General features: G+C 45.4%; 1 protein-coding gene across 1 annotated transcript in view; it reads left to right on the top strand.

Annotated features, from left to right (window-relative positions):
• Window positions 1-19,128, top strand: part of SYT8 (synaptotagmin 8) — a 38,388-nt gene that overhangs the window by 3,801 nt on the left and 15,459 nt on the right. The window contains exons 2-6 of the mRNA XM_083348474.1: window positions 1,520-1,660; window positions 13,337-13,497; window positions 14,826-14,921; window positions 15,719-15,886; window positions 16,538-16,705. Coding sequence (XP_083204600.1) covers window positions 1,537-1,660; window positions 13,337-13,497; window positions 14,826-14,921; window positions 15,719-15,886; window positions 16,538-16,705 — 717 coding nt within the window. The 5' untranslated portion in view covers window positions 1,520-1,536. The remainder of the gene's footprint in view (window positions 1-1,519; window positions 1,661-13,336; window positions 13,498-14,825; window positions 14,922-15,718; window positions 15,887-16,537; window positions 16,706-19,128) is intronic.

Below are 19,128 nucleotides of genomic sequence, written 5' to 3'. Positions count from 1 at the left end.
TTATTTCTGTTTGGATTGGCATTTAATTGTCTTTTTGTTTCATTACTGCTTGTAGGTTGTGTACTGTGGTTTTATATTCTTTTCATTAGGCTTTATTTGATGCCTTACTGTTTGTCAGTTGCCCAGAGTAATTTTGGTTGATTGGTTGGCCACATAACTGTAACAAACAAACACTCTCTGTGGGCAACTTATAGAAAGACAATAAAAAGATTAAAATCCCATTAATAAGAAGAAAGATAAAATACTAAAAACCAACCCAGTAAAACAGCATTAAAAACTAAAATATTAAAAGTCTTGGGAGATTTATTTCATATCACAGTAAACTGCTAATTATGCACTGATGACAATGGATGATCTAGGAATGCAGAACATGCTACAAGAGATACCCCCTATCAAGCACATACAAGCAAGAGCGGCCATGTTCTCAGCTAGTTGCAATTTCTATGCCATCTTCCATGGCCACCCATGAAGTTCATGATCCCTGGGAAGACCTTCTGGCATTGTGAGTGGGACTCATTATGTGGCTTTTTGCCGCATAATGTAGTAATTAAAATACCTCAAAGAATTAGTGGTATTAATTAGTGAAGGATGTTTATACCGTACTCACAATCTGTTTTAACAACTATTTTACATCTTTATCTCCTGGAAAGAAAGCTGAACTTTCTTACTAAGGAATGCTCTGAGAAAAACTATTCTTGTGTTGCTGGGGAAATAGCACTTCCTATTTCCAGCACTGTTCCTTGATTACAGTATTGAGTGTTAAGATGCAGGTATCTTAACACTCAACACAAGTGGATGCTATTAGAAGCCAAGATAAATCAGGGATGCAGCTACCATCCTGATTTGGTGTGGACCTTGGGTTGCCAGAGAGGAATTTAATCTTCACACCTGCCTGGATTACACATTTGTGAACCTTCACAGTAGGAGCACTGCTAGAAGGAAGCGGATTGGCTCTTGAGGCAAATCCCACAAAACTTACCATTCTTTATGCATTTGGCTGATTCATATTCACAAGAATAAGCATTTCCTAGAAAAGTATTCAGCAGATTTGGAAGCACTCCCACTTTCTACAATATGGGAACATGAGAGAGGCTGGGGCTCAATGGTAGAGTGCTTCTTCTGAATACAAGAGAGGCAGTTCAAGCCTGGCATTGGCAGCTGGGGCTAAAAAACCCTTCTGTTTAAAGAATTACAAGAGAGGCTGACAGACAGGAAAGCCAATTCTGGGTTAGAAGGGCTGGCAATTGAGCTTTGCGTAGGGAACTGCCTTTACAGAACAGAGCAGAAAGGCATGCTTCTTTTAAGGGATGATCCTAATAATATAATAAATTATATTCTGGATGCTCAGAGAAGCCATTGCTTTGTATTAGTTTAGAATTTGACTAGCTATTCCTAGTGCAAAAAATAGACATTGAGGTATGATTTAAATTCAGGTTGTATGAAAGGTGATGGTCATCTATATGGCGATGTCGGAATGTAATCAGCTTCTTGTAAATGATTATGTTGTTTCTCTTTCCAGCTCACCTTTCCTGGGCGATGGCTACTATAGCCTCATCAGGCATCACTGATGCTCCCAGAGGCTCCAGTAACATCACAACAAGCGCTGTGCTAACCACTGCCCAGCCCAGCTTCATTGAAGGCCTTATCAACAAAATTCCATGTGAGTCAATTCAAAGGTGTGATAGAATAATTCATTCAATAATTTTATTATGTGTTGCTCAGTCGAGAAACTCCAGAAGGTCCAATTCATACCTAAGTTGGATTTCTTTTGCAACGAGTGATTGGAGGCTTATTATTAGTTTTTTGTTTTCATCCATTCAGTCATGTCTGATTTTCAGAGATTACCTGGACACGTCCCTGTGATTTTCTTGACAAAGTTTTTCAGAAGTGGTTTGCCATAGTCTCCTTCCTAGGGCTGAGAGAGAGAGAGTGACTGGTCCAAGGTCACCCAGCGGGCTTCATGCCCAAGGCAGGATTATAATTCACAGTCTCCCAGTTTCTAGTCTAATGTTAGCTCCACCAGATACAATTACTTAAAATATACTAAAAAATACATTTTTACTAAAAATACATTTGTTAAAAAAAGATAACCATGAATTTAAGACTTCCAAAGAATAGTGTGTGTGTGTGTGTGTGTGTGTGTGTGTGTATTTTATTTATTTATTTATTTATTTTATTGGATTTATATACCGCCCTTTCCTGAAGGACTCAGGGCGGTTTACAGGGTATTTAAAACAAGGAATACAAAAGTAAAAAACAATTTAAAAAATTACATCAATCCCTGAAAAAATGAAAACCCCAATTAAAATTCTCAGCCTGGGCCAGAGAGCTCGAAGAGGCAGGTCTTCAGGTCCCGGCGAAATGAACGGAGGTCGGGGGCAGTCCTAAGCTCCATGGGCAGCTGGTTCCAGAGGGCAGGCGCACCCACTGAGAAGGCCCTCCCCCTGGGTGTTATCCGCTGGCAATCTTTTACCGGCGGCACCCTGAGAAGACCCTGTGGGAGCGCACTGGATGAAGGGAATTTGATGCTGGCAGCAGGTGTTCCCTCAGATATCCCGGACCCAAGCCATTTAGGGCTTTATAGGTCATCACCAGCACCTTGAATCTCACCCGGAGGGCAACCGGGAGCCAATGCAGCTCGCGGAGTAGAGGTGTTACATGGGAGTATTGGGAAACCCCCATCACAACTCGCGCGGCCGCATTCTGCATATATTAAAGAAAAATAAGGCCCTATCATCAAATTGGTTAAAATTGCCTAAAATATACATACTCTATTTATAAATTTAATCCTTCCTCCCAAGTCTGGACATACCGGGCATTCTTTCTCATGTATACAAGCTGCTCAAAGACACAAGCACATGCCTGTATTCCTTTCCTTTTCCCCCAGCAGAAACAGCCACAAAACAGGGGGAAAATGGAGATGGACAGGTTGTTGGGAAAATATAGCTACCCTGGGATATGAAAGAATGGATGGAAAAATGGATGGAAATGAGAAGAGAACTGAATAGGGAAAAAAAGTAGCGAGAACTTGGTTTAGGTATTACAAACAATGGTGAGAATAACCAATATTCCCCTCTAAAATGGCAGTTAATTAATGCTTTGCAACTGAGATGTCTGCAGCCATTTGTCCCTGTTGATCCAGCTTCTTTTAGATTAGAGAAGAAGATGTCCACAATTTTAAATTTCAAAATTGTTTTAGAAATATAAAGTAGAACACAGCTGGTGGTGTAGAAACTGCTAAACAATTCCAGTAAACCCTGAAAGCTTTTATTTAAGGTCCACTACTCCTACATCAGCTTGTATTTGATAGTTAGCCCTTGAGATTTGTATAGAGAGGAGAAAGTGGAGACAAATTGACTCCATTTTGATACTCTTTCATATGGCTCTGAAGACCTGGCTTTGCCAATGGGCCTGCCTGGGGAACCCAATGTGAGATGGAGCCCATCAAGTGGCTTATTGGATTGACTGATTGTTGTTGCCAGGTAGGGGGGAGGTAATTGATTTTTATTGTTTTTTATATTGGGTTTTTTGTCTTTGTAAACTGCCTAGAGTCACTGAGAGTAAGTTGGGCAGGTGTATAAATTTTCATAAATGAATGAATGAATGATTGTCTATGCCTTTACATTACATTAAGCCATTATAGAATGAGGCTTATTTATGGCTTAAAGCGGCGGCCCCCCAACCTTTTGGGCACCAGGGACCTTGGAGAGAGATTTTTCCATGGACCAGAGGGGGCGTGGTTTTGTGTGCTGCCTGCAGCCCATGGAAGGGGCTTTGCTTGTGTGTGCGGACCGGTTGCTGGCATGCCATGGACAGATGCCAATCCATGGACCTCGGGTTGGGGACCTCTGACTTAAAGTGTCAGATGTGTCATGGTTAATCAAACTACAGCCTGATCTGATGTATGAAAGTAGGCAGAATCGTAAATGTGATTTAAAAAACTCCTCATTTGTAAACCCACCTGGATCAGATCATTTTAGCAACAGAAGAGTAGTCTTCCTTGCATGTTCCTAACATTTTACATAGTTGTTTATTCTAGAACATTATTCTGTTCTGCTATTCAAGGAGAAATTAGCCGTTCATTTATTTTATTTATTTATTTTATTACATTTATATACCGCCCTTTCCCGAAGGACTCAGGGCGGTTTACAGGGTAATTAAAAACCAAGATACAAAAGTTAAAAACAAGTTTAAAAAATATATTTGTCCCTGTATAAATAAAACCCCAGTTAAAATGAGTGTCTCCTCAGCCTGGGCCCGAGAGCTCAAAGAGCCAGGTCTTCAGGCCCCGGCGGAATGATCGGAGGTCAGGAGCAGTCCTCAGCTCCACTGGCAGCTGGTTCCAAAGGGCAGGCGCCCCCACTGAAAAGGCCCTATCCCTGGGTGTCGTCCACCGGCAATCTCTTACCGGCGGCACCCTGAGAAGACCCTCCCTGTGGGAGCGCACTGGACGAAGGGAACTTGACCCCATGGCAACATATACACAATGCCTGGCAACCTGGCTGAGATTATACAATCAGTCTTTAAAAGTACTCCTGGACTGAACTCAGACTCTCCATTCTGAAACAATAGGATTGCTGGGACAGCTTGCCAGGCTCTTTTTTTTTTGACACAGTGAATGAGAGAAAGCATCTCCTCCCTTTTTCAGTTCTAAAGGACTGAATACAAACAGAAGAGCATTAGCATCATGGGTCAAGGTATCCAAGCCTACCTTCAGCACATTCTTTGGTTCTGTGATCCTCCTCATTCATTCTTTTCTGACCCATTTTTGCTTTCATCCTTCAGTGGTATTAAAAAGAAATGCAAGCATGCCTTGAGGATGTCCATAAGATCTTACAGAGAAATTGGAAGACTACGGGAAAGGAAAAAAGTCACCCTTACCAAATAGATGTCATGCACGAATACGCTGTTACCACAAATGTGTTTATGCATTTACTTTTTAATCTTTTGCTGATTGGCTTTGGCAAGATAAGATGAAGGAACAAATTATTTAGCTATTGGGAAGGTGGCATTAGACGTAGAACAAAAGTCTTTTTTTAAAAAGAAAACAAAGGGAACTGACTAAATAATTTACTATACAGTACCTTCTTGGCATAGTGATTATAAGAGTTAAAATATAATTTATGGTAATTCCTACTATTGGTGTCCTTCCAGATGTGCTAGACTCTAATTTCTGATATAGTAACCATGACAGTCAATAGGCATCTTGTCTGAGGGTAATGGAAATGGCAATCTAACTCGGTCTGCTCCCAAATGCAGTTCAAGGTGTTGCTTATGACCTTTAAAACCCTGAATAGCATAGGTCCAGGCTACCTGAACAGCTGCCTCATTCCACTAGAACAAGGATCCTGGAGCATGGGGGAACTACCAGAGGACTGGAAAAGAGCTGATGTAGTTCCCATCTTCAAAAAAGGGGAAAAAATAGATCCTGGAAACTACAGACCTATCAGCCTGATCTCAATACCTGGGAAGATTCTGGAAAAGATAATCAAACAACAAATCAGCGACCACCTAGAGGCAAACAAAGTCATTACTAAAAGCCAACATGGGTTTGCCAAAAATAGATTAGACATATCTTATTGCATTCTTTTACCAAGTGACAAAATTAGTGGACCAGAGGAATGCTGTGGATAAAATTTATTTGGACTTCAGTAAGGCACTTGATAAAGTAGATCACAACCTACTGCTTGATAAGATAGAAAAATGTAGGTTAGACAGCATCACCACCAGATGGATTCATAGCTGGCTGACCAGCCGTACTCAGCGTGTGGTCCTCAATGGAACTGCATCTACATGGAGGGAAGTATGTAGTGGCGTGCCCCAGGGCTCTGTTCTAGGCCCAATGCTCTTCAACATCTTCATCAATGATTTGGACGAGGGGATAGATGGGGAACTCATCAAGTTTGAAGACAACACCAAGCTGGCAGGAATAGCCAACACTCCAGAAGATAGGCTTAAGATACAGGAGGATCTGAACAAACTGGAACACTGGGCACTATCTAACAAAATAAAATTCAACAGTGAATAAAGTAAAGTTCTACATTTAGGCAAGAAAAACCAAATGTACAGGTATAGCATAAGTGGTACCCTGCTCAATAGTAGCAACTGTGAGAGGGATCTCAGAGTCCTAGTGGACAATCAGTTAGATATGAGCCAACAGTGTGCTGCAGCTGCCAAAAAAGCCAACAAAGTGTTAGGCTGCATTAACAGAGGGATAGAATCAAGATCACGTGAAGTATTAATATCACTTTACAATGCCTTGGTAAGGCCACACTTGGAATACTGCATCCACTTTTGGTCACCACGATGTAAAAAATATGTTGAGACTCTGGAAAGAGTACAGAGAAGACCAACAAAAATGATTAGAGGTCTGGAGACCAAAACATATCAGGAACAGTTGCTGGAATTGGGTATGTCTAGTTTAATGAAGAGAAGAATGAGGGGGGGAAATGATAGCAGTGCTCCAATATCTCAGGGGCTGCCACAAAGAAGAGGGAGTCAGGCTATTCTCCAGAGTGCCTGAAGGCAGGACAAGAAGCAACAGATGGAAACTAATCAAGGAGAGAAGCAGCCTAGAAGTAAGGAGAAACTTCCTGACAGTTAGAACAATTAACCAGTGGAACAACCTGCCTCCAGAAGCAGTGAATGCTCCAACACTGGAGGTTTTTAAGAAGAGACTGGACAGCCATTTGTCTGAAATGGTATAGGGTTTCCTGCCTGAGCAGGGGGTTGGATGAGATGACCTCCAAGGTCACTTCCATGATGATGATGATGATGATGATGATGATGATGATGATGATGATGCCTGTCCTACTTGTGCTAGCAGAGAGGGCCTACTTCGAATCCCGTCAGTCAAAGAACTCCAACTGTCGGGATCCAGAAGATAAGCCTTCTCTTCTGCAGTGCCTGCTCTTTGGAACATCTTACCCACTAAATTAAGATCCGCCCCCACCCTCCATTCCTTCCACAGAAGCTTGAAGACTGGGAATCAAATGGGGGAGTTCCACACTTGAGGTGGCTGTGTTGTGACTCAGGGCCAGCCTGTGGGTACGGCAGCCAGCTCAGATGTATCGGATGACTCAGATGAGGGGGAGGAGGGAGACGAACTGGCTGATGATGGCTTGGAGGCTTGGCAGAGCTCCCAGCCGGGGCCCTCTTCTCAGCTGTGTGAGCCCGATAGTGCGGAGGATGATGACCCACAGCTGGCCCTGTTCAAGGACGCCCGATGCAGGAGGCAGTCGAGCAGGACCAAGCAGAGAAAGGCTGCGGGTCTCCTCGGGAGGAGGCAGAGGGAGGCCACGCCCTGAACTCTAAATAAAAGGAGTGTTTGGGGAAGGGCTGGTTGCTGAAAGCAACCCTTCCGCTTGAGGATTCAAGTTCCAGTGTTTTTGTTTCTTGTTCTGTTAATTGAGTAATAAATCTTGGCAGATGCTTTGCAGCCTCAGACGCTCTCCAGTCTCTACTGTTTGAACAGGGGTTTGCCTTATTACAAGGCCGGTAGTTGGCTGGTTCAGAACAGTTTGCTTTCAGCCACCCACCCCTTACTACTACGATGGAGCAGCTTCGTGCCGAGAATGCTCAGCTCACCCAGCAACTCACTTTGCTGGCAGCTCAGGTGGCTCAACTGCAAGCTCAGGTACATGCTGCACCCCCACCCAGGAGGAAATGTCAGATAGCTATGCCGGATAAATTTGCTGGCAATCCAGAACTGTTTCCTGCCTTCCTGGGACAATGCCAGCTTTTTATCAGCGTGAGAGCAGCTGATTTCCCCACTGACCGAGATAAGGTGGGATTCGTGTTGAGCCTTCTGTCGGGGGATGCAGCTCGTTGGGGCACGCCTCTGCTGGCACAGCCTAGCCCTTTGTTGGATAACTTTGGGGGGTTTTGTGACCATATGCGCCTCATGTACGAGGACCCGATTAAGGCACAGACTGCCACCCGACGCCTGAAAGCTTTGAGGCAGGGTCAGCGCCCCCTACAGGCCTATATCAGCGATTTCCGGCTGCTTAGCCAGGATTCCGCCTGGAATGAGGCTGCGCTCGTGGATGCCTTCCAGGATGGCTTGTCGGAGGAGATGTTGGATGAGCTGGCCCGCGTGGACATTCCCTCAGACCTGAATGGGCTGATCCATCTTTGTCTGCGGATCGATGCCCGGCTGCAGCAGCGAAAGAGTCGCCGTGCCACCCCACAGACCCCTGCCGCTCCTGTTGAGCGTGTGCCCCCAGTCCAGAGGGAGGAGCCAATGGAGCTGGGTGCCGCCAGGTCCCGTCTATCGGTGACGGAAATGGACAGACGACGATCGGGGGGGTTGTGTTTTTACTGTGGGGACCCTGGACATTTGGCTGCTTCTTGCCCAAAGAAGCGTCAGCGGGCATCAGTGACCAAGCCGGCCCTGAGAAAGTCCCCTGCTTTGCTGTCGGGAAACGGCCCGAGCCCGATCTAGACGGTGTGATAGATCGGGCGACCCACCACGACCACGCCGAGTGACGCCATTCCGACGGTGCCTGTGAACCTCCACGGCATTTGATTTTGGAGGCACATCTGATCCTTCCTGGCAAGCCAGAGGGGATTCCGGTCCATGCCTTAATTGACTCTGGGGCTACCACTAACTTTATGGACTCGGCCTTCGTGGCCAAATGGGCTGTTCCCCAGTGTCCGGTGGATCCGCCCATGCTAGTGGAGACTATTGATGGTCGAGTGCTCCTGTCCGGGCCTATTACGGCCGCCACGCAACCAGTGTGTATGGCCATCAGTTCCCATGTGGAGGCCATCCAGTTCTACATCACTTCGGATCTGCATTTCCCCGTGGTCTTGGGACTGGCATGGCTCCGGGCGCATGATCCACAGATCTATTGGTCTCAGAACTTGGTCACCTTCCCAAGTTTGCAGTGCGTGGACCACACCCGCCATATCTGTGCCGGCCAGGTGGAGGGTTCCTCAGGGGTTTCCTTGCCTCCCGAACTGTCCGACTTTGCTGATGTGTTCAGCGAGTCAGAGGCGGACCAATTACCCCCGCACAGGCCCTATGACTGTTCCATTGATCTAGTCCCTGATGCGCCTCTCCCAGTGGGGCGTTTGTACTCCATGTCGGAGCCCGAGTTGGCTGCATTGCGGGACTTCCTGACAAAGAATTTGGCTCGTGGTTTCATCCGGCCCTCGTCCTCGCCAGTGTCTGCGCCCGTGCTCTTCGTCAAAAAGAAGTCGGGCGAGTTACGGCTTTGCTGTGACTACCGGAAACTCAACGCCATCACGGTGCGTAACCGCTACCCGCTGCCCCTCATCCCTGAGCTCTTGGACCGACTCCGGGAGGCTAAGATCTTCACGAAACTGGACCTGCGTGGAGCTTACAACCTCGTCAGGGTTCGGCCGGGTGATGAGTGGAAGACGGCGTTTGGTACTCGCTATGGACATTTCGAGTACACGGTGATGCCGTTTGGCCTGACCAACGCCCCCGCTGTGTTTCAGCATTTTATGAACGACATCTTTCGAGATCTGTTGGACCAGTTTGTCGTGATTTACCTGGACGACATCCTGATTTACTCCCCGTCGCGTGAAGCGCATCATCAGCATCTCCGTCAGGTCCTGCAGCGCCTCCGGAAACATCGGCTGTTTGCCAAGTTGGAGAAGTGCCAGTTCTACCAGGTGACCATCGATTTCCTGGGTCACCGCATTTCTCCTGAGGGCATCGCCATGGAACCGAGTAAAGTTGAGTCGTTGCAGAGTTGGCAACCCCCGCGTCGCGTGAAGGATGTTCAGCGACTTCTTGGATTTGCCAACTACTATCGAACATTCATCCCTGGCTTTGCTGCCTTGACAGCCCCCCTCACCTGGCTCCTGCAGAAGAAGACTCGGTTCCAGTGGAATGCCCCCGAACAACAGGCGTTCCAAGCTTTGAAGGACGCCTTCATGAAGGAGCCCATCTTGAAGCATCCTGACCCGCAACGGCCGTTTGTCGTGGAGGCGGACGCCTCCGACATTGCCATTGGGGCCGTGTTACTCCAGGCAGCGACGCCCAACGGTACCCTTTTCCCTTGCGCGTATCACTCTCGGAAATTGAATCCCTCGGAGCGCAACTATACCATCTGGGAGAAGGAGCTGCTGGCCATCAAGGCGGCGTTCGAGGCTTGGAGGCATCATCTGGAGGGGGCGCGGCATCAGATCGAGGTCCGGACGGAGCACAAGAATCTGGAAAGCCTGCAGACCGCTCGGAATTTGAACCAACGCCAGATCCGGTGGTCCCTCTTCTTTGCGAGGTTTGACTTCCGGGTGCGGTACATACCAAGCGGGCACAACCAGAGAGCGGATGCTCTGTCCAGGAAGCCCGAGTACACCTGAGTGGAAGACAAGCTTCCGCCCAGGACAGTGATCCCCGTCGAGTCTTTTGCTGCAGTGCGGGAGCCGGTGGATATACGGGCTCGGATCCGGGAGGCGCAGCAGCAGGAGGCGTGGGTGGCTCAGCGGAAGGAAGAGGTGGGGCCAGATTCGCCTTGGTCGGTCACAGATGGACTCCTGTATTATCGTGACCGGCTCTATGTTCCAAGAGGGCCACTCAGGGGACTCGTCCTCAGCCAGTGTCATGATAACCCGGCTGCGGGGCATTTTGGCCTGTTCAAGACTCTGAACCTGGTCTCCCGTACCTTCTGGTGGCCCCGAGTCCGACACGATGTCCAGTCTTATGTCACCTCCTGCATCCCATGCAGGCAGGCCAAGTCAGCGACAGGGGCCCCGCCTGGTTTACTGCAGCCTTTGCCAACACCCAAGAGACCCTGGGGGGCTGTGTCCATGGACTTTCTGACAGATCTACCCCCATCCTCCGGCTTCACGACAGTGTTTGTGGTGGTGGACATGTTGACCAAGATGGCGCACTTCATCCCCTGTCGCGGCTTACCGTCAGCTCGCGCCACTAGTCGCATGTTCATCCAACAGGTGTTCCGGCTGCACGGCCTTCCCGATAGAGTCGTCTCCGATAGGGGGGCCCAGTTTACAGCCCGCTTCTGGCAGGAGTTGATGCGGGCGTTGGACATTAAGGTTTGCCTCTCGTCCGCGCATCATCCTCAGACCGACGGGGGTACCGAGAAGGTCATCGGCATCTTAGAGCAGTATCTGCGCTGCTACGTTAACCTGCAGCAGGACAATTGGGTGGACTATTTGGCCATAGCCGAGTTTGCTTTTAACAACTCGCAGCACACCTCCACGCAGATGACACCGTTCTTGGCCAACGTGGGTTATCACCCCCGGTTTTTCCCCCTTTCTCCCGTGGACTCACCGGAGCCGGCAGCGAACGAATTCATGGCGGAGTTACAGGCGATCCATCGGTTGGTGCGACGGCAGCTGGAGAAGGCCAAGGCCGACTACAAGAGGTTCGCCGATCGGTCGAGAAGGGATACGCCTCCACTATCGGTGGGGGATCGGGTCTGGCTGTCCACCAGGAACCTACCATCCACTCGGCCGGTGAGGAAGCTGGACCACCGTTACCTTGGACCGTTCCCAGTCGAGGCCGTCATCAATCCGGTCGCCTATCGTTTAACTCTGCCACGTTCCCTGCGCGTGCATCCTGTCTTCCATCGGTCCTTGTTGGTCCCCGAACAACCGGCTTGTCCACTTCGCCAAGCGGAACCTCCCCCATCAGGACCTCGTGATGGAGGCAGCACCCCCGAGTACGAGGTCGCCAGCATCCGGGATTCCCGCTGGCTGAAAGGTCGCTTCCAGTACCTGATCGAGTGGAAAGGGTACGGGCCGGAGGACTTCACATGGGAAGACGCGACCGCCGTTCATGCCCCTGCGTTAGTGACTGCGTTTCACGAACAATTCCCATCCCGACCGCATCCGGATCGGCAGCCCCGGGGGAAGGGCCCTGCGGTGCGGGATAGTGTTGTGACTCAGGGCCAGCCTGTGGGTACGGCAGCCAGCTCAGATGTATCGGATGACTCAGATGAGGGGGAGGAGGGAGACGAACTGGCTGATGATGGCTTGGAGGCTTGGCAGAGCTCCCAGCCGGGGCCCTCTTCTCAGCTGCGTGAGCCCGATAGTGCGGAGGATGATGACCCACAGCTGGCCCTGTTCAAGGACGCCCGACGCAGGAGGCAGTCGAGCAGGACCAAGCAGAGAAAGGCTGCGGGTCTCCTCGGGAGGAGGCAGAGGGAGGCCACGCCCTGAACTCTAAATAAAAGGAGTGTTTGGGGAAGGGCTGGTTGCTGAAAGCAACCCTTCCGCTTGAGGATTCAAGTTCCAGTGTTTTTGTTTCTTGTTCTGTTAATTGAGTAATAAATCTTGGCAGATGCTTTGCAGCCTCAGACGCTCTCCAGTCTCTACTGTTTGAACAGGGGTTTGCCTTATTACAAGGCCGGTAGTTGGCTGGTTCAGAACAGGCTGTAAGATTAATGGCACACTCGATCTCCCCCTACTTGCTCTCTGTTCTTCACCCATCCACCTTTTGAGTTATCATATTGGTGTATTCTCATTGTGTTCTTTTTTCATTGTTAATTTTATTGTTCTATTGTCCTACTTCTGTTTATACCCCTTTCATTTTCTTTTTTAAAGATTATTGTAAGCTGCCTTACAGGGCAAGATGGGCGGCAAATAAATTTAACAAATAAATAAATAAATCTTTGGCGGATATTAGGTTAGGTATTAATTGTTGTAAATGCTTAATTCTTTGACCTAACAGTCTCATCCCCTGTATTGCAGATAATTATTATGATTTGCCACCATTTGGAAGCGATACTAGTGTTGTGATTCAGGGTCAGCCTGTGGGTTCAGCAGTTGGGTCGGACAACTCAGAGGAGGAGGGGGGTGTTGAAGACCTTGCTGAGGGGGTTGAAGATCTTGCTGATGAGAGCCCTCAGCCAGGCCCCTCCCACTTGGTCACCACGGAGACCCAGCTGTGTGAGCCTGACAGTGTGGATGAAGATGACCCACAGCTGGCCCTGTTCAAGGACGCCCGACGCAGGAGGCAGTCAATTAGGAGTAAACAGAGGAAGGCAATGGGGCTCCTCAGAAGGAGGCAGAGAGAAGCCACGCCCTGAACTCTATATAAGGGGAATGTGTGGGAGGGCTGGTTTGCTGAAGGCAACCGCTTGGATAGTTCCTGTTTCTTAAAGCTCCTGTTTCTTGGTTTGTCTTGTTCCGTTTATTTTTGTGGTAATAAATTTGGCAGGCGTAATTCCAGCCTCTTGCCTTCTTGTAAAAGGGGTTGTCCCTGCCTTTTCTGCAGGGCCGGTAGCAGGCTGGTACAGAACAACTAGAACCTCCAAGACTTTTTCACTGTCCAGAAAGGATTCCCTGATTTGCATTACATGATTTCTTTCCTCTTTCTTGTTTCCTGCTGCTGAAACAGTACCCAGATGGGCTCTCATAGCAATTGCTGTAGCAGCAGGCCTAGTCCTGCTACTTTTCCTTATCTGTATCATCAAGTGCTGCTGCTGCAAGAAGAAACACAAGAAGAAGGAGAAACTCCACTTAGCAAGCATTAATGGTGCCTCCACAACAGCCAGCTTGGTAGGTACTGTTCGCTTTTAGGATGGAATAGCATTTTGCTTTTTAAGTTCAAGTTTCAAGAGGACTTTAAGCCCTGGAGAACTTTCAATGATTTTTCAGTTACAAGACAGCTTGGCTTCTAGCCTTGAAGTACAAATACATGGCAAGTGGATAGGAAAACAAGATGGATACAATCATTGGTGGGATTCAAATATGTGAACGACTGGTTCTCTGTGTGGATGCCACTTCTCGAAGTCCATTCTGGGACTGGGCAACAAAAAATTAGCTACTGCTTCTGCTGAAATGATGTGAACCAGCTGAATCCCACCACTGGATACAATCCAACTGATCCCAGTTAGGGGTTGAGCCAGAACTGGCAACCAGGGAGTCAAAAAAATCAAATTGGTGGCCATGAATGCATAATCAAAGTTATGATTCATATTAAGAAATGCACAGAGCTTCAGTTGTGCACTTGTGTCTGCCATCTTGACTGTTTGATCATCTGTGCAGATGTCCCTGGTAGCTAAGTGATTGGGAACAGTTGATATGACAGAGAAGCTCAATCTGGGACTGTATTAGTACCTGTGATGGATTATTAATGAAATCATACGCAGGTCTGATTTTTACTCCTTGGCTCCAAATACCTATTTCTTAGCACAGGTGCTCCACAGTTAACAACCATTTGTTCAGTGATCATTCAAACTTGTGATGGCACTGAATGAGGATACTTATGACTGGTCCTCGGCGGTCTGGCTGACACAGTGGGCAAACTGGGTGCTTAGCAAACACCCCAGATTTCTGACCAGCACAGTGTCCCACAGTCATGTGATTGTAATCTGCAATCTCCACTTCTGTCTTCCCACAAGCAAACTCAATGAGGAACAGGCAGAAAATCAGAAGTTGTGGACACATGAGGTCCTCACTTAACAACCCATGAGGATTCACTTAACAGTAATAACCAGGAACTGCTGGAACTGCTATCACTAAGTGGCATCATCATGTGATATCACACTTTACAACTGATTCACTTAGTGATGGAAATTTCAGTCCCAATTACTGTTGTTAAACAAAGACTACCTACAACACATTTTCAAAGCACAATTTTTCATTGCCACTGATAAGACTTGATAGATTTTGAATTTGTTTTGGGTCTCCGAGAACTGAATATAATACAATAAACACCAAAGGGTTGTTCTTATAGAGAAAAATAGGTGGGATACGCCGAGTTCCTGAATGTAAGATGGCATACAGTATATACAGTCAACCCAAAGTCAGTCACACTTCATAGACCATTGATTATATGAATTGCATTGAATGTTTGAATGAAAGGTGCCAATATTTTGATGTAGGTCCAGCCTGATTTGGAAGACATTGAATGTGGACTGGATGATGAGAAACGTGGACGGCTGCAATATTCCCTAGAATATGACTTCCGTCGCCAGGAGGTATACTTTCCAAATCTCATGGTGACAAATTTGCACTCCTCTTTTATTACAAAGCAATATTAAATAGCAATAATTTTCCTTCATGCATTTCACATGTTTTGTTTTCATATGGGCAACTTCGTATGTCTTCCTTTATTCTACATTGATTCTTTCATCCAGTTTTAGAAAAGCTACTGTCCTATTGGCAAATGCTCATAAACTGCATAACTTCTGGGTTCTTCCTATTTATTATTACTTCAACAGAACTTAAGGGAAAAGTTGAAGCATTCACTGAAACCGATATGGGTCCAGTGTTTTGACTGACTGTGATTGCTCAATAGGTCTTTATTCCCCATGATGCTTGGGCAACACCAGCAAGCAATCAGAGAACGATCAGATCTTGGCAAAGGACTGATGGTAAAGTCTTCTACTAACAGATCCTGTCACAACTGTTTGGGACAAAAAAATAAAATAAAAATAGATCTAACATGCAGCCAAGCATGTTTTAAACCCTCAATGACTTAGGTAAATTCTGTGACTTAATACCATCTAGGCAAGTTAAGGTTTCTCAAACCAAGTGACAGAATCTAGAAGTTTATTGAAGGATGGTGTTGTGCAGTAGGGAAACCAATACAGTGGAAATAAACCCAACTGTTCCCTAGAGTCAAATTTTATCCAGAGGATCTAATGTCACAACTTTTACGAATTTTACTTTTCTATTTTGGTTTGCTTCCCTACTAGCCCATTTCTACAGATTTGCAAACTTGATACACTCTGTCCATTCCAATAGTTTCATATTTTTGAATTGATTCTCTAAGCTGAAGGTTGGACTGAAGCAGGCAGCAGATCTAAAGGCCATGGACAGTGGAGGTACCTCTGATCCCTACGTGATTGTCTTCCTGACATCTGACATAAGGAAGAAGTATGAAACAAAGGTTCATCGTAAGACACTCAGCCCTGTTTTCAATGAGAGCTTCATTTTTCAGGTAGGAGGCAAGGCCATCTGTAAGTTCATTGACCTGATTCAGTTCAGTTTGGTATTCTTAAAATTTAGCTTAGAAGTTTGCAGAAATATTCACTAACAAAATTTTCATTGTTATTTCATGCTCTTGGTTAGTTTAATTTACTTTAGCATGATTTGTGATGTTGAGTTTACAAACCCTGTCTTCTATTAAAATCACTTGTAGACTTCTAGTTCGTGACTATCGCTGAAAGGATAATCCAACAAGTCACAGATTGTGTAGTTATCTACAAAACCCTTAATGGAGTAGGGCTTGATTCTTAGAGGAACTGCCTGTCTATGATAGTCCATGAGGCAGAGTGGATGTGCCTTGGATCCTTTTGATTAAGTATTATCATCTACCAAGACCTAAGAAGCATACCTTGTTTGTTGTGGCATCTGTAACACCATTCCCTCACTCCAAAATCCCTACTGGTCCCACCCTGTTGGAAAACCAATGTTGGAGAACCAATCTTGGGCAAAATGAGTCTTGGACACAAGTTTTTGACACCATTCTTACTTTGCAGGATGATTTCCCCATATTACACAGATTCATTGCTTCATAATTTCAGATAGACATAGAATTCCATCCATTGGTAGAAGTGAAATTGCCCTTCTCTTTTTACTCCATCTCTAGGTCTCCCAGGCAGAGGTGACTGAAGCTGTACTGGTCATGCAAGTGTATGATTTCAACCGCTTTTCTAAACATGACATAATTGGTGAGGTGAGTCTGCCTCTTGTGGATGTGGACTTACAGCATGTAATGGAACAATGGCTTGATTTGTCTCCAGCTGGCAAGATAGAGGTATGTATCTCAGACGTAAGGGGAGCATTTTTTTTAAATTGAAGTGATCTGGCATCTTATTCATTCTGGGCAAGGGAAGCAACTCCCAGCTTCATTTTTATGGGTCAAAAGCTTTCCAAAGGTATATCATATGGACATGAAACAAATGTTTTGCCTTGAGTGGTATTGGTTGTTACTTCAGATACAACAGCAATAAAATGAGAGTGATAAGCTGAATAATTATTTCATTTCAACTACTCAATTTTCAGAAATGGAAAAATAAGAAGCAAATAATTTAGATGCCTTCCTTATTAGTCATCTCACCCTCTCAGTGCCAGACCTCTTATGGATCCCCAGGCTGGAAAAAAAACAACACACCGAAATAACTCTGACCCCAATCACAAAATACCTGCTCAGCTTTGATGCAGAAAATGGAATAAAATCTCACAAAAGTTCATTATGAAACTCTGGAGCTGGGGAAGGAAAATGCAGACTGGTTTTGTTTAATTGAAGAGTTAGATCTTGGTGCTGATTCACTTGACCAGTCAAAAGTGTTCTTTCAAGTTTAATTATGCAGATTGCATCACTTTACTGTTATAGGAGTTTAATTATATGGGAGTTGTTTCCCATGCTGAAAGTTTTGTAAATTCTTCTGCATGTGGGGCATATGTTGCCAAGGAAGGAAGGAAAGATCTTTTGTAAGGCAATATAATAGGATGTATGGAAATTGAAGGGGTTATAGTACCCCAGATACTGCTGAACTGTAATGTTTAGTTGTTGGGCAATCTGGCTGGGACTTCTGAAAGTTACAGAGTACACAACATCTAACTGTCTCCCCTCCTTACGTGTAAGGTAAAGTTAGCAGTGAGAGCGTTTACTCAGTGTTTGTTTTCAGACTAGGCAGTCCCTGTGAAAAGAGATTAGACTAAATTACTCTGTTTTTTCCTGCTAGTAAAGAAAAGGTTTTTCTTAAGCAAGCTTTTGAGAGTAGGAAAAATGGCTTTGTTGTTTGTTTTCACCCTGATTTGTGAGCGTGTGAACCATTTTATTCTGTGTACTATTAGCTGCCTTGGGCACCATTATTTGATGGAAAGGCCGGGAATCAATACAATCATAAATCTCTTCATTTCCTGTTGTGTGCAAAATATTGTGACACCCCAATCAGATTGTAAACTTTGATAAATCACCAAAAAGAGCAGATGCTATCACAACCATTTACATGATATAATGTTAAATTCACCATCTTTCAACAAATGTGAATGCATTGTTACAATTTATGCACAGTTGATTATACATTCATGATAAGGACACTGTAACTATTGGCAGGTGCAGAAATTCACTTGATTTGATGCTATAGTTTTTACAGTACAGTGGTTAATAAGGCCCCTAAAAGTGACTGAGTCATTAAGTCTACAATTACCAAGGTGAAGAAAATTCCACTGGGTATATAAACATTCCGAACCTTCAAATTTCTCAGGCTGTGATGTTTGTTTATTTTAATAGTCCTTAACTTTTCTAAAAAGAGTTGTCTGAGTGTTTGAAAATGAAGATCATTCTGTCTTATAAAATAGGGGAAAGCTAAAGGCAGTGCTTTTTTTGTCATAGAGCACACCAGAATGGAGTTCCGGCACCTTTTTTCGACAGATTTTCCAAGTTTTAAAAGTAACTTTTGAAAATTTGATGTTTGGTCCACGTGGACTTGAATTGCCCTGTCGAGCATAGCAGGTTGGCGGCAAAATCATTAAAACGATGCGGGTTGCTTGTATGTTGAGTCCAATGCATGCATACTTCGTTCACGCTGGTTGTGATGGCACTGCTCGGCTTGTAGCACTGCTCGGCTTGTCATAGGTCACGTGGTCGCATGATGAATGCTTACTGCAGGCGGCAACCGTTATATTTTGTTACACAACTGATGTATGTGGGTGTGTGTACAATGATTGACTATGTGCGAAAGGTAAATAACTTCTTTATTTTAAAAAATCATTGGTGAATTTAAAATCTTTTAAAAAATTTTCGTGTAAAATTTACTATGAACATTTGCCTTAAATACAATAAATTAAATTTATGTTAAGAACTGAATATATATATTTTTAAATAAAAGATTAACAAGATGTGAGTTCCGGCACCTTTTTTCTTACAAAAAAGGCACAGGCTAGAGGAATCTTTGCTAGCAATTTCAGCTGTGAGAAACGTTGTGAGAGGAAAGCTACGTGGAACTGTGGAAGTAAAGACTAGAGCTAAAAAACCAAAAAAAATCTCTGGTGGAACTACTTGAAAAGTAAGAACTACTTGCAAAAGAATACCCTCTGTGAATCACCAACTGAAAAGTTGAGCAACAGATAATATAGCACTGTTAAGGCAACAATGATCTGCATGGGTAGTTGTCAAAAGGACTTCCTTTTTCTCATCACAAAAGTTATTGTATAATATGTACCAAAGCAAAA

This window comes from Vipera ursinii (assembly GCF_947247035.1).
Source record: "Vipera ursinii genome assembly, chromosome: 1".
NCBI classification, from domain to species: Eukaryota; Metazoa; Chordata; class Lepidosauria; order Squamata; family Viperidae; genus Vipera; species Vipera ursinii.
The sequence above is the reverse complement of the archived record's forward strand: the minus strand, read 5'-3'. Positions and strand labels throughout refer to the sequence as shown.